Source organism: Balaenoptera physalus (genome assembly GCF_965194825.1).
Source record: "Balaenoptera physalus genome assembly, chromosome: 18".
NCBI lineage: Eukaryota > Metazoa > Chordata > Mammalia > Artiodactyla > Balaenopteridae > Balaenoptera > Balaenoptera physalus.
Window position 1 is genome coordinate 68956849 of NC_138899.1, and position 12062 is coordinate 68968910.

Genomic DNA, 12062 nt, shown 5'->3' on the forward strand with positions numbered 1-12062 from the left:
CCTAGCTATATGAAAATTGGTTTATTGTGGAATATTTATTCTTTAGGCTGTACTGAAATGTATAGATTTAGTTGATTCTTCTAAAATTGTTATAACAATTAACTCATCCACTGGAAATCTCCCTATAGCTACAATCAAGAAATTATGGAAAAAACTGCTTACTTTCTTGGCTTTCCAGCCATACTATGTTAGTTTACTGAGGAAAAAGAAGCCATCAGATGGGAACTCCCATTTCCTCCCAGCATCCCCACATCTCTGTCCACACTTTCTGCCTGCCTTCCTGTTAAAATGGATGAAATAAGCTGTTCCTAAGGCATCTTCTCCACTTTATGTTCTGGATCCTTCTCCTCCTTCTCAAGGTCTTGCAGCTTTAACCTTCCTCTCTTCTATTATCTATTTTCCTCTCTCTAGTAAAGAATATAAGCATATTGTACCATCTTTCAACTTCTAAGAAAATCCTTTCCTGTTCTCACCTTAGTTGGTCTCTTAGCAAAGTTCAGTGTAAATAACTACTTCCTCCTTGAAACACCCTTCTTTCAGCTTCTGAGACATCACCTTCCTGGTTTTTCTCGTCCCTCTAGTCTTTCAGTCTTTTTTACTGTCATCTCTGTTCCCCCATAAATATGTTCAGGGTTCAGTCCTAGGGATTCTGTTCTTTAGTAACACCCTCTCCCTGGATGATCTCAAACAGCTTAATGAGTTTAAAAAAATGACAGTTAATCCCTTGCTTATCTCTCTTACAATGACCATCCCACCAAGCTCCAAACATACATATTTACTGGGATATAGATTAGGTTCTTCAGACTTACCATGACAAAACGGAGCTTTTTATTTTTACCTCTCAAACCAGTTCTATTACCAGTCTTTCTATTCTGACAGATAACTATACTCTCACCTTTCACATTCAGTCCACCAGCAAGTGTCAGCTGTACCTTCAAAATACATGGTCATGACCTTCTATAGTTACCTTCCTGAACTTCCTATTTTCATTCTAGAACCCTAGAAATCAGTTTTCCACAGACAACCAGATTAAGCTTACAAAACAAAAACAGAAAACAACAACAACACAGTTCCCTGTTTGAAGTTCTCCAGTGTCCTCTCAGTGTACAAAACCCCTGCCTTTCTGTTTGTCTTCACCTCCTGGTTCTCATCCCCACTCACTACACTCCAGCCATCTGTGGCTTCTTGCCATATTAAAACACACCAAGCTTATACCTATCTTATTCATCTGCTCATCTGTTCCAGATGTCTGACCCTTTATTGTGATTCAGGTCTCAGCTGAAAATTACTCCCTCAGAGAGTTCTGTCTGAGCACACAGTCTAAATTAAGCCCCTCCCTATTTTATTTCCTCTGTAGCATTCACTGTCTCAAGTTACCTTGTTTATTTGTTTACATGTTTATTGCCTGTCTTACCACACTGAGAGCAAGTATCTCACCACTCTATCTATGAAGCTTCTTGGACAGTGCGTGACACACAGTTCACATTGTAGTGGCTCAGTAAATGTTGGTTAAAAAGCATGAGCATAATAATGACTGACAACATGGAGGTCACAGTACCCACTAAGAGTTAAGAATGGTGAAAACACACAATACCATATGCGACTATGGCAAGTGATAATTAGCAAGACTTGAGTGACAGAGATTCTTACCTTTGGACTTAGAAAAAGGACAAAAAAACAGTATCTTTAACAGAGATTATTATTTGAATTAATGTTAGCTTCCTTCCTCTTATTAGTAAAGCCTATCTTCTGGAAATTTTAGCAGAGCAAATATAGCAGTTGTATCTGTAAGCTGAAACTCTGGCATGGTTATTGACAATTTATAACAATGACAAGGTTAGCAGAGTACAACAGTGAGCCGGTGAGTGTCAAGAAGAAAAGCAGGGACTTCCTTCCTGGCGGTCCAGTGGTTGAGACTCCACACTCCCAGTGCAGGGGATGCAGGTTCGATATCTGGTCAGGGGACTAAGATCCCGCAAGCCTCATGGCACGGCCAAAAAAAGAAAAAAACAGCGATACCAGTGGTCTGTAACATTAACAGTATACAAATGCCAGATGTCATTCTATTACTAGGAAACAGTTAAACAGTGTTAAACTGCTTCTTGAGTCATGATGAACATAAACAGTTGCTTTTAAAGGGTTTATATGGTGGTAAATCCACCAAGGAATTCCATTTAAGAGTATGTGAGTGGTCAGAAACATTACATAAGAATGTAAAGAACCTGGGCTTCCCTGGTGGTGCAGTGGTTGAGAATCTGCCTGCCAATGCAGGGGACACGGGTTCGAGCCCTGGTCTGGGAAGACCCCACATGCCGCGGAGCCGCTGGGCCCGTGAGCCGCAATTACTGAGCCTGCGCGTCTGGAGTCTGTGCTCCGCAACAAGAGAGGCCATGATAGTGAGAGGCCCGCACATCGCGATGAAGAATGGCCCCCGCTTGCCACAACTAGAGAAAGCCCTCGCACAGAAACGAAGACCCAACACAGCCATAAATAAATAAAATAAATAATAAAAATGAAGAATTTCTTTAAAAAAAAAAAAAAAAGAATGTGAAGAACCTGAAACATTCAATATAAACCCACTTATTTAGGCTTTTGAAAAATGACATCTACTTATATGTTTTCACTCAAAACAGGTTAATATTTTTCACTGTGGATGTGTCATAGCAGAAATACGTGACTACAGGCAGTCCAGTAACATGAAATCTCCTGGTTACCAAAGTAGGCACATTCTCTTACGTCCAACAATGCAGGTAAGGAATGTTTAATTAAGAAGTATTATTTCAGATTTTATTTGGAGTTTTACTTATTAAATGTCTTCATATGTCTGTATGCCTATATACATTAATGTGTTTTTTTAACTTTTATTTATTCTAGACTTTAATCTGTGATGTACATTCAATAACAAGTGATAACCATAAATGGACCCAGGTTAGTTCTGTTTTTTAATCCCAAACAGTAATATATAGGATGAAACAATATTTACTAAGTTAAGCAAAAGATATTTTCTGCTCGTAATTTTATTTAGGAGTAAAGTTTGGGATTGATTTATGAGCTTTAGATGTTAAGGGTCTCTACAAAGATGCAGTAATCCTTCAAGGAACTAAAACAGTTCAGTCCCAGTTGCTTTTAGAGCATCGTATAATAGGGTGAGGCTGACCTCTCCCAATGTGAAACATAGTTTTGTATCCCCTCTCACACAGAATGTTTTGTTGTGGATACAAATAGATGCTGATTTTCTGTCATCTAGGGCTCTAAAGCAGACCTAGCTGTCGTTTTGCCATCGTACTGGTTGTAGCCCTAGGGGACCTCTCTTACCCGGGGAATAGCCAGTTAGTCCTCCAGTGCTGGCTCAGGATATGTGAGGTGCCCGCTCACAAGAGTGTTCACTTATTTTTCTGTTACTGTAAAGAGGTGTAGTTAAACTAAAGAAAATATTAATGAGAATTATTCTAGCTGTGAAATATGATTATAAAATAAGATTCAGTTCATCAGTAACTATCAAGTGTTGTGTTGTAGTTTGGGCTGTAATCTTTTCGTTTACAAGAAGGTTAAAAGCTATTAAAAGACTATTCAGAAACAAACTCACTGGTCATCATTGGAGGTTCTTAGGGCATTGATTTCTTACTCTGAAGATTGGTAAATAATGGGAGAGACCAAAGCCTTTATTCTGCCTTTTCAAGGAAAATTCCTTAGAAAAATTTCAGCTAACAAGTGTAAAAGAAATGATAGACTTTTTAAAATGTCATCAACTTGGAAGTCTTAATGAATTAATGAATCTAGATGGCTGTATTTCTTAGATGTGAAAAACCTATAGTCTGACTAAACCCTCTGGTGTAAAAGTGGGACAGTCAATCCTTGTGTGCCTCCTTGCGTGGCGGACGAGAAAGTATACAGTAGTACTGTTGAAGAGCTCTTGTTTAAAAAATAGAACCTTAATTTAAATCAAGCCTCTACATCTAACCAACAGTTTAAAAGTAATTTATGGAGTAAGAGAAACCATTAAATGACATGGATGAGGAAGCAACCAGCCAGACCCAGTTAAATGATACCCTGAGGAAGCAGTTGCTCAAATCCCAACAAATCAGTTGCATGAGAAAAGAAAAAAAGATGGGGGAAGAGATGATCGTTACAGAATATTTTTTAAAAAATGTTTGAGAGATAAAAACCGAATGCAATGTGTAGGCCTTGTTTGAGTTCAAATTCAAACAAACCAACTAAGAATACACTTTTGAGATAATGGGAATTTATCTAGACTGGATATTAGAGGTCCTTAGCAGTTAGCAGTGTGTCCTGAAGGGTTTTTCAGGTGAAATAATACAACGTCAAAAATGTATTTAAAATTACTCCAGGAAAACAAAGAAAAACAAAAAAAAAGAGGGGTGGTTGTTAAATAAAATTGGGTGTTGGTACGTGGGTGTCATTATATTTCTGTTTTGTGTATTTTTGAAAATTTCCATAATAAGTTGAATAGACCTAGTGAAAGAAGCAATGTTTCTTTTTTGCAAAATTTTTTATTCAGCAGAAATTAATTGATTCATTTGACTTTTTAAAAATTTAGTTAATAGCCATTAAAATATTTCAGAGTTTAAGCAAAAAAAAAAGAAAAAATAGGATTCACTAGAGTAAGTTAAATGATACTGGTAAAAAGCCTGTATAAACTTTGGAATTGGTGTATATAGTTTATACAGTATTAGTGGAGTCATTTTTATTCTTGTAATGAAGTTAAGCTGAGTATAGAATGGGACTGTTATCTCACTTAGTGAAAGTGCTATTATCTATCTTGGTCCTGTAAGCTTTGTGGGGACAGAGGATTTTATCTGTTTTCTTCATGATTTATTCCCCCCATCTAGAACAGTGTCTTACACATTGTAGGTGCTTAGTAAATATTTGTTGGGCTAATGGATAGGCATTCTTATAATTTGACCACCTTGTACCAATTACTGAATTTCCATTAGTAGTTTCATTATGCTGTCAAGTTTCTAAAGTTTACACACTTAGGTTGGAACTTGAAATACTGTATTTTACTGTACTCCTTAGCAGAAATATTCCAAGGAATATCTCTAGATTAAGTGATACGTATGATTTGAAAATCTTAAATCTGTTATTGATATATGCTCTTACATATTTCAGGAAGACAAACTTTTGCTTGAGAGCCAACTGATTCTAGCTACAGCTGAACCACTGTGTCTTGATCCTTCTGTAGCTGTAACCTGCGCTGCGAACAGGCTGCTCTATAACAAGCAAAAGATGAACACGCGCCCAATGAAACGGTAATTACCTTTGTGGAAGGATAAACCAAAAGAGAGCTAGAGCGGTACCTCTAAATTTTGCCATTTATGGTATCTTTTCCCTTTAAAGAATAAAAGTGCTCTGATTTTTTTTTTTTTTAACATTTATTTGTTTATTTATTTGGTTGTGCTGGGTCTTAGTTGGGGCTCACCGACTCCTTGGTTGCGGCTCACCAGCTGCTTAGTTGCACCACGCGGGCTCCTTAGTTGTGGCATGCACACTCTTGGTTGCAGCATGCATGTGGGATATAGTTTCCTGACCAGGGATCAAACCTGGGCCCCCTGCATTGGGAGTGTGGAGTCTTAACCACTGTGCCACCAGGGAAGTCCTTGATTTTTTAAAATTGGATTTTTAATTGTCTTTAAATACTTTTATTGTGTAAGAATTAGGATTTTTTTAATATGTACTCTGCTTTATATTGAAGTGATGCATTTTCTGCATTCTTTTGAAGAACAAACTACCTATAAATTCAGAGTTTGTTCACCAAAAAGATAGAAATTCTGAGAAGAGACAGGTATGAGCAGAAAGAATAATTTATCACTTGCTAATACCAGTTGAATTTTTGTTAATATTACCTTTAAAGATACAACTTATAACTTCTTTTAGAGATCTGGGAAAATGATCACAGTTTGAGAAGTCAGTTTCTAACTAAATGCCTTTTTATAACATGGTAATTTGTCTTAGAATGTTTTAGCTATCTCTTCTAGTTAATAAAGTAAAAGAATGCATATTAATTTGGTCTGCAGTTATAGTAGGCTCATCATTAAGTTATCTTCGCATAATTGTTTGAGTTGCCCACTTTGGATCTTCTTCAAGTTTGATGGGGCTGAAATAACCTACCCATTTTCTAAATTCCCTGCTTTACTACTGAAATAATATATTCTGGGGAAAAGGTACGGCTTTGGAAATAGTGAAATAAGTCCATATAGTATCTGTTAGCAGTCCTGTAAAGTCTCCTAGTATCTCTGTCCACATCTCTCCACGCCCACTGCCAGTGCCTTAAGCCAAGCCACCATCATCTTCATCTTAACTTCTGCAATAAAATCCTTCCTAACTGGTCTTCCTACTTCACCTTCGCTCGCTTCTGGTCTGTTCGCCATGTAAGCAAACCACAGTAATGTTTTGAAAACCTCAAAGCCGACCATGCCACCACTTGATTAAATTCCTCTAAAACCATCCCATTGTACTTCACATTCAGTCTAAACGCGTTATCATTCATCTGCAAGGCCCCTGCCTTGCTCTTTGACCTCATCTCCCATTGTGTGGACCCTGATGCTCTAGTCCTACCTACATTTTTCTGTTTTAAAAATAAGCCAACTTTGTTCCTGCCTCAGCACCTTTTAAAATTCTCTCTCTCTGCTTCAACTGTTCCTTCCCTGATCTTTCCACAGCTTGTTCCTTCTTGCCATGTCTCAGCTCACGCATCATTTCTTCAGAGTCCTTCCCTTCCCGAATGTTGCCCTCTCTATCACGTATTCACCACAGTACCCTGGTTTTTCTCCTACTGCTTATTGTTATCTGGAATGATCTGACCTGTTTACTTGTATATGTATGTCTTCACTTTGGACTGTCAGCTCCGTGGTAGCAGGAATTTTGTTAGTCTTGTCCATTTTTATTTCACCAGTGCCTAGAACATTCCTTGGCAAGTGACAGTGTTCTACAGCTATTTGTGATTTAATTACACATTTAACACCTACTAATTTAAACCATGTTTATTCTGGGTTTCTTGTATTAGCTTTGTGTAGTTCTAATCTCTTAATATTTCAGGTGTTTCAAGAGATATTCCAGGTCCTCTCTGAATCGGCAGCAGGATCTGTCTCATTGTCCACCTCCTCCTCAGCTAAAATTACTTGATTTCTTACAAAAGAGAAAGGAAAGAAAAGCGGGTCAGCATTATGACCTCAAAATTTCTAAAGCAGGAAACGTAAGTATATATTTTAAAATATATATATATATATTATGCCAAATGCCTTGCCTTATTTTCAGTGTTCAGTGTATTTATTTATACTCTTCTTAATTTTTTAGTGTGTAGATATGTGGAAACGGAGTCCCTGTAATTTGGCCATACCTTCTGAAGTGGATGTAAGTCAGTGCATGAATTGCACGTCCTTTCATGTAAGGTTCCTAAGTTTGACTAATGGTAGCTTAAACTTTGGGAAAACAAAGACTCTTACTACTTCTTTTTTTATTTTATTTATTTATTTTATTGAATGAAAGATTCTTTAAATTCTGTAGTGCTTTACAGTTTTCAAAAGTTTCACACATGTGATTTTATATAATCCCATAATAACCTTTTTTTCCCCATTAGCCCTATATTGCCCCTCCCCCCTTCCTTTTCCCCACTGGTAACCACTAGTTCATTCTCTCTATTTGTGCTAAGACTCTTCTTAAGTCAATTGCTCATTTTCAGAAGCTATTCTTCTTTCACATTAACTTGTCTAAAAATGTAACTCCTTAATATATGTCTGTGTTTAGAGCAGGAATAATAACCAAAGTATTTCAAAATGTGTAAAAAGATGGTACATATTACATAATATGCATAAAATGACTCTGATTTTTTTCATAATATTTCATCATAATTTCCTGATAATGCTTCTTTTCTCACTGGCTAAATTTAAAAATTAATAATATTGGAGCAGTAGCAAAGATTAGGAACCTTGGGTGGTATTCTTTGCTGGCCCATGAAACGCATGAAGTATAAATGAGCAAAGACAGGAAAGAGATTTTTTTTTTTTTAATTAATTAATTTATTTATTTATGGCTGTACTGGGTCTTCGTTTCTGTGCTAGGGCTTTCTCCAGTTGCGGCAAGCGGGGGCCACTCTTCATCGCGGTGCGTGGGCCTCTCACTATCGCGGCCTCTCTTGTTGCGGAGCACAGGCTCCAGACGCGCAGGCTCAGTAGTTGTGGCTCACGGACCCAGTTGCTCCGCAGCATGTGGGATCCTCCCAAACCAGGGCTCGAACCCGTGTCCCCTGCATTGGCAGGCGGATTCTCAACCGCTGCGCCACCAGGGAAGCCCAGGAAAGAGATCTTTTGATGGGAGGTCCCATATTTCTTTTGTTTCCCCATTTCTCCTATTTTTATTATTCACTCAATTCTTTAGAATTGGTCAGTTATTTTTACAGATGTTTGCTCTGTGCATCCTTCCCAGGCTAGCACATGTATAATTCTTACTACCTTTGATTTTTAAAAAACTGTCAGAAGCATCAGAACTACACTGTACATGCAGCTCAAGAGAGTAAGCCACATCATCTTTCAGTAACTTATGCGCCCCTCAAGGAACGTGGCCTGAGAAGAGCTGTTTAGTGTAAATACCAAAGTGCGGAATTTAGCTTCGGAGGGCAGTCTGGATATTTAATCAGGGCTTCCCAAACCTTAATGTACGTAAGAATCACATGGGTTGCTTGTTAAAATGCAGGTTCCAGTTCAACAAGTCTGGGCTAGGGCCTGAGATCCTATAATACTGAAAAGCTCCTTGGTTGGTGGCACTGGAGTCCACAGACCATGCCTTGAGTAGCAAAGCCCTAATAAAAAGTTTTTCAGCCTAACTCGATCAGTTGAAGCATCTAGGATACCCGTTAAACATACACATTTAAACCCTCACTTCAGACCTGCTTACTGAATCAGGTCTCCAGGGGAGGGATATGGGAATCTGAATTTTTACCAGATGCCCAAGTGAATCTGTTACTCTTAGAATCATGGTTACCAGGAAGATGAGAACTTTTGGTTCACACAGACTGCTAGGAGATACATGGAATATATGGTTCAAGTCTGACTAGAAAATGGAAAAGATTTACAAAAATTTTTACCAATTTTAATGTAACTTCCCTAGTCTCTTCCTAGTTTTGTCCACACTGTTACATGACAATTCCTCTTCCATTGAAGACCCAGCCAAAGGAAATGATCCAGATCCTGGTCCTAATCACCTCTCTGACATCCCAGTTTTCCTAAAAGTCAAATGTGATATCACCTTACGGAGCATAAAGAAGAGGCACTGTCCAAAACAGCAGCTGTGTTTATTACATTTATTTAATGGCAAAAGAGATTTTCATTTCCTTTTGTTTGTAAAACCAGTTGGTCTAATTGAATATACATCAGGAGAATTTTAAACTACTTAAGCATAAGTAGTTGGTGTTATTAGCGATTCAGGAATTCTTGTGCTAAAAAGTATAGTAACCGAAAGTGGGGTCCGGCTGCTCACCACTCAAAAGCCAGTAAAGAGGCCAGGTTGGTGGAAAGGAAAGTTTGCTTTATTTCGGATGCCAGCAGCTGTGGGGGTGACCAGATGCCTGTCCAAATGCCGACTCCCCCTCCTGACAATCAGGGAGCAAGAGTTTCTGTACACGGAGGGAGGGGGGGCTACCTGCAGAAACAGTACAGTCAGCTCTGATAGTCGTCTTGAAATAGGTCATCAGTGGTCTGACCAGCATCATCTCGATTGTTGTAGGGACAGTTAATCTTCACTTCTAGGGTCAGTTTGTTCCCAGTTCTTTGAGGTCAGTTCTCGGAATCGTGACAGCTTATGTCATGGCTACAGCCTGGTCGTCATTTAGTTAACTTCTTCTACCTGGTGGGGTTACAGTATCTACAAGACAGCTCACAGGATAGGGCTCAGAGTATTATCTGTAGCCCTTGAGGAGGAACTAAAGGTCCTTGACTTTGTTCCATGACTAAACTATTATTATTTGGTCTCCTTGACTGTTTTCCTTTGTTTCTGCATTTTCTCAATTCTCTGATTAAACTTATTCTTTGGCTAAAGTTTTTCCACAGACAAAAGCAGGGGGCGGTGGTGGGGGGGTTGGGGAAGGGTCCTGCCCCGTTTCAGTGTATTGTGTTAAGTTACTTAGGTTTTTCTCTTTGGTCATAATACTGATTTCATTATATCTGATGTCTCTTGATTTGATTGCTTAGGTGGAAAAATATGCCAAAGTGGAAAAATCTATCAAATCTGATGACTCACAACCAACAGTCTGGCCAGCCCATGTAAGTAACCATTGCAGTCTCCATTTCTTTCTTTTTTTTTTTTTTTTTTGCAGTCTCCATTTCTAATGATGCTGTTTCTAATCTGGGATCTGAATTTATTATACATAAAGTATAGTAGCCTTTATTTTGGAATCTTCTTTTGTTTGTTTTTTTAAGAACTTTCTGGGAGTTCAGTGAATTAAAAAAAAGGAACAACGATTTAGTTTTGTTTTTCATAAAATACGGTTTCCATCCTAAGGACAATTTTAATGCATAACTGCATTTTTACTTTTGTTTTGGTCCCCTATTGGTAGTTCTGATTTGTTTTCTGTTTCAAATTAATAATTAGTAAGTTATTCTAGGGATATCTTTACAGAGAAATGTTTTGTGTATGTTTCTCTAATTGCAGTGACTTCTTAAAGGCATATTTAATTATGTGGCATAATTAATAGGCATAATTAATTATGTGAATCTAGGAGTGAAATGAGAGTTTTTTTTTTTTTTTTTTTAATTTCTTTTTGGCTGTGTGGGGTCTTAGTTGGCAACACGCGGGATCCTTGTTGTGGCATGCAGGATCTTTCGTTGCAGCACACGGGCTTCTCTCTAGTTGCGGCGTGCGGGTTTTCTCGCTCTAGTTGTGGTGCGTGGGTTCTGTAGTTAGAGCGCGTGGGCTCTCTAGTTTGTAGCATGCGGGCTCAGTAGTTGTGGCGCGCGGGCTTAGTTGCCCCGTAACATGTAGGATCTTAGTTCCCCAACCAGGGATCAAACCCGCATTCGCTGCATTGGAAGGTGGATTCTTTACCACAGGACCACCAGGGAAGTCCCATGAGAGACATTTGGTATGTGCAGTAGCAAAAAGACTGATGACAAATAGAAACAGGTTTGCTTTTGAAAGTTTTATCCTTTTAGTATTTAATATTTGCATTCATATGTTCAGTATATGAAATTCTGACATTTCACTAGGGCTTCGTTAACTTAATATCCCATTGAAACTCTTGTTCCCAAAGTACCATGTTGAAAAAATAATCCTGGGCTTCTTTCCCGTAGGCTTTTTTCTTTTAAATAGGTCTAAGAACTATGTTCCATGTGTCTTTTTATTGCAAGCTGCAAGTTAGTGTGTTATTTACTCCTGATTTGTGTTAATTTTGACTATTTACTGGAGAAGGTTTTTACTTGGGATGCTCGGTCTTTTTCAGGATGTAAAAGATGACTATATATTTGAATGTGAAGCTGGTAATCCATATCAGAAAACAAAGCTGACCATTTTGCAGTCACTTGGTGATCCACTTTACTATGGTAAAATACAGCCATGTAAAGAAGATGAAGAGAATGACAGTCAGATGTCTCCATCCCAGTGAGTTCTGTTAAATACAGGCAGTTGACAAAATAAGCCATCAGAATGTATTTAGCAACTACTGATGAACTATTAGTGAATAAAAGTTTCCCTGTTTTGTTAGTTAAATACTCCAGTTAGATTTGGCAGCAGACCTAAGTAAACTTAAATTGTAGTTACCATGCTGTCCAAGAGTTCTTTAAAATAATAATTTCTTTAAAAAAAAAAAAAAAACCTGTGCTGTAAATTATTCTTATATTTGCTTTGAAAGATATGCCCGTGATATCCCTCTTGGTATATTTATGTGTTGCCACTTATGACTTTAACCTCTGTGAGCATGAAGTGCTTCCAGGCAATAATTTGTTTAAATGGGAAGCAAGTTTACTGTAAATTAAATGTAAAAGCTGTTAAAAATGCTTGATATTTCAGCACTGCCTGTAAGGACACAGACTCAGTGCTTAACGTAGTTACTGGCT

The 12062-nt window shown here is 38.0% G+C and overlaps 1 protein-coding gene and 1 long non-coding RNA gene across 27 annotated transcripts in view; one reads left to right on the forward strand and one right to left on the reverse strand.

Moving 5' to 3' along the window:
• The window catches only part of SUPT20H (SPT20 homolog, SAGA complex component), a 39884-nt gene that overhangs the window by 10781 nt on the left and 17041 nt on the right, over nt 1-12062 (forward strand). For all 26 annotated transcript variants that reach the window (XR_014256315.1, XR_014256316.1, XM_082435600.1 and 23 more), the window contains 7 exons: nt 2634-2750; nt 2875-2928; nt 5131-5270; nt 7057-7213; nt 7315-7371; nt 10203-10274; nt 11450-11607. Coding sequence is in view for 24 of the 26 variants with exons in the window: in XM_082435600.1 (XP_082291726.1) it covers nt 2634-2750; nt 2875-2928; nt 5131-5270; nt 7057-7213; nt 7315-7371; nt 10203-10274; nt 11450-11607 (755 nt within the window). In the remaining 2 variants the exon portion in view is untranslated. The remainder of the gene's footprint in view (nt 1-2633; nt 2751-2874; nt 2929-5130; nt 5271-7056; nt 7214-7314; nt 7372-10202; nt 10275-11449; nt 11608-12062) is intronic.
• On the reverse strand, nt 9-2666 carry LOC309647903. Its single transcript, XR_014256382.1, has 2 exons — nt 2557-2666; nt 9-2222 (listed from the first exon to the last, which is right to left on the reverse strand). It is a non-coding gene; the product is annotated as an uncharacterized lncRNA (long non-coding RNA).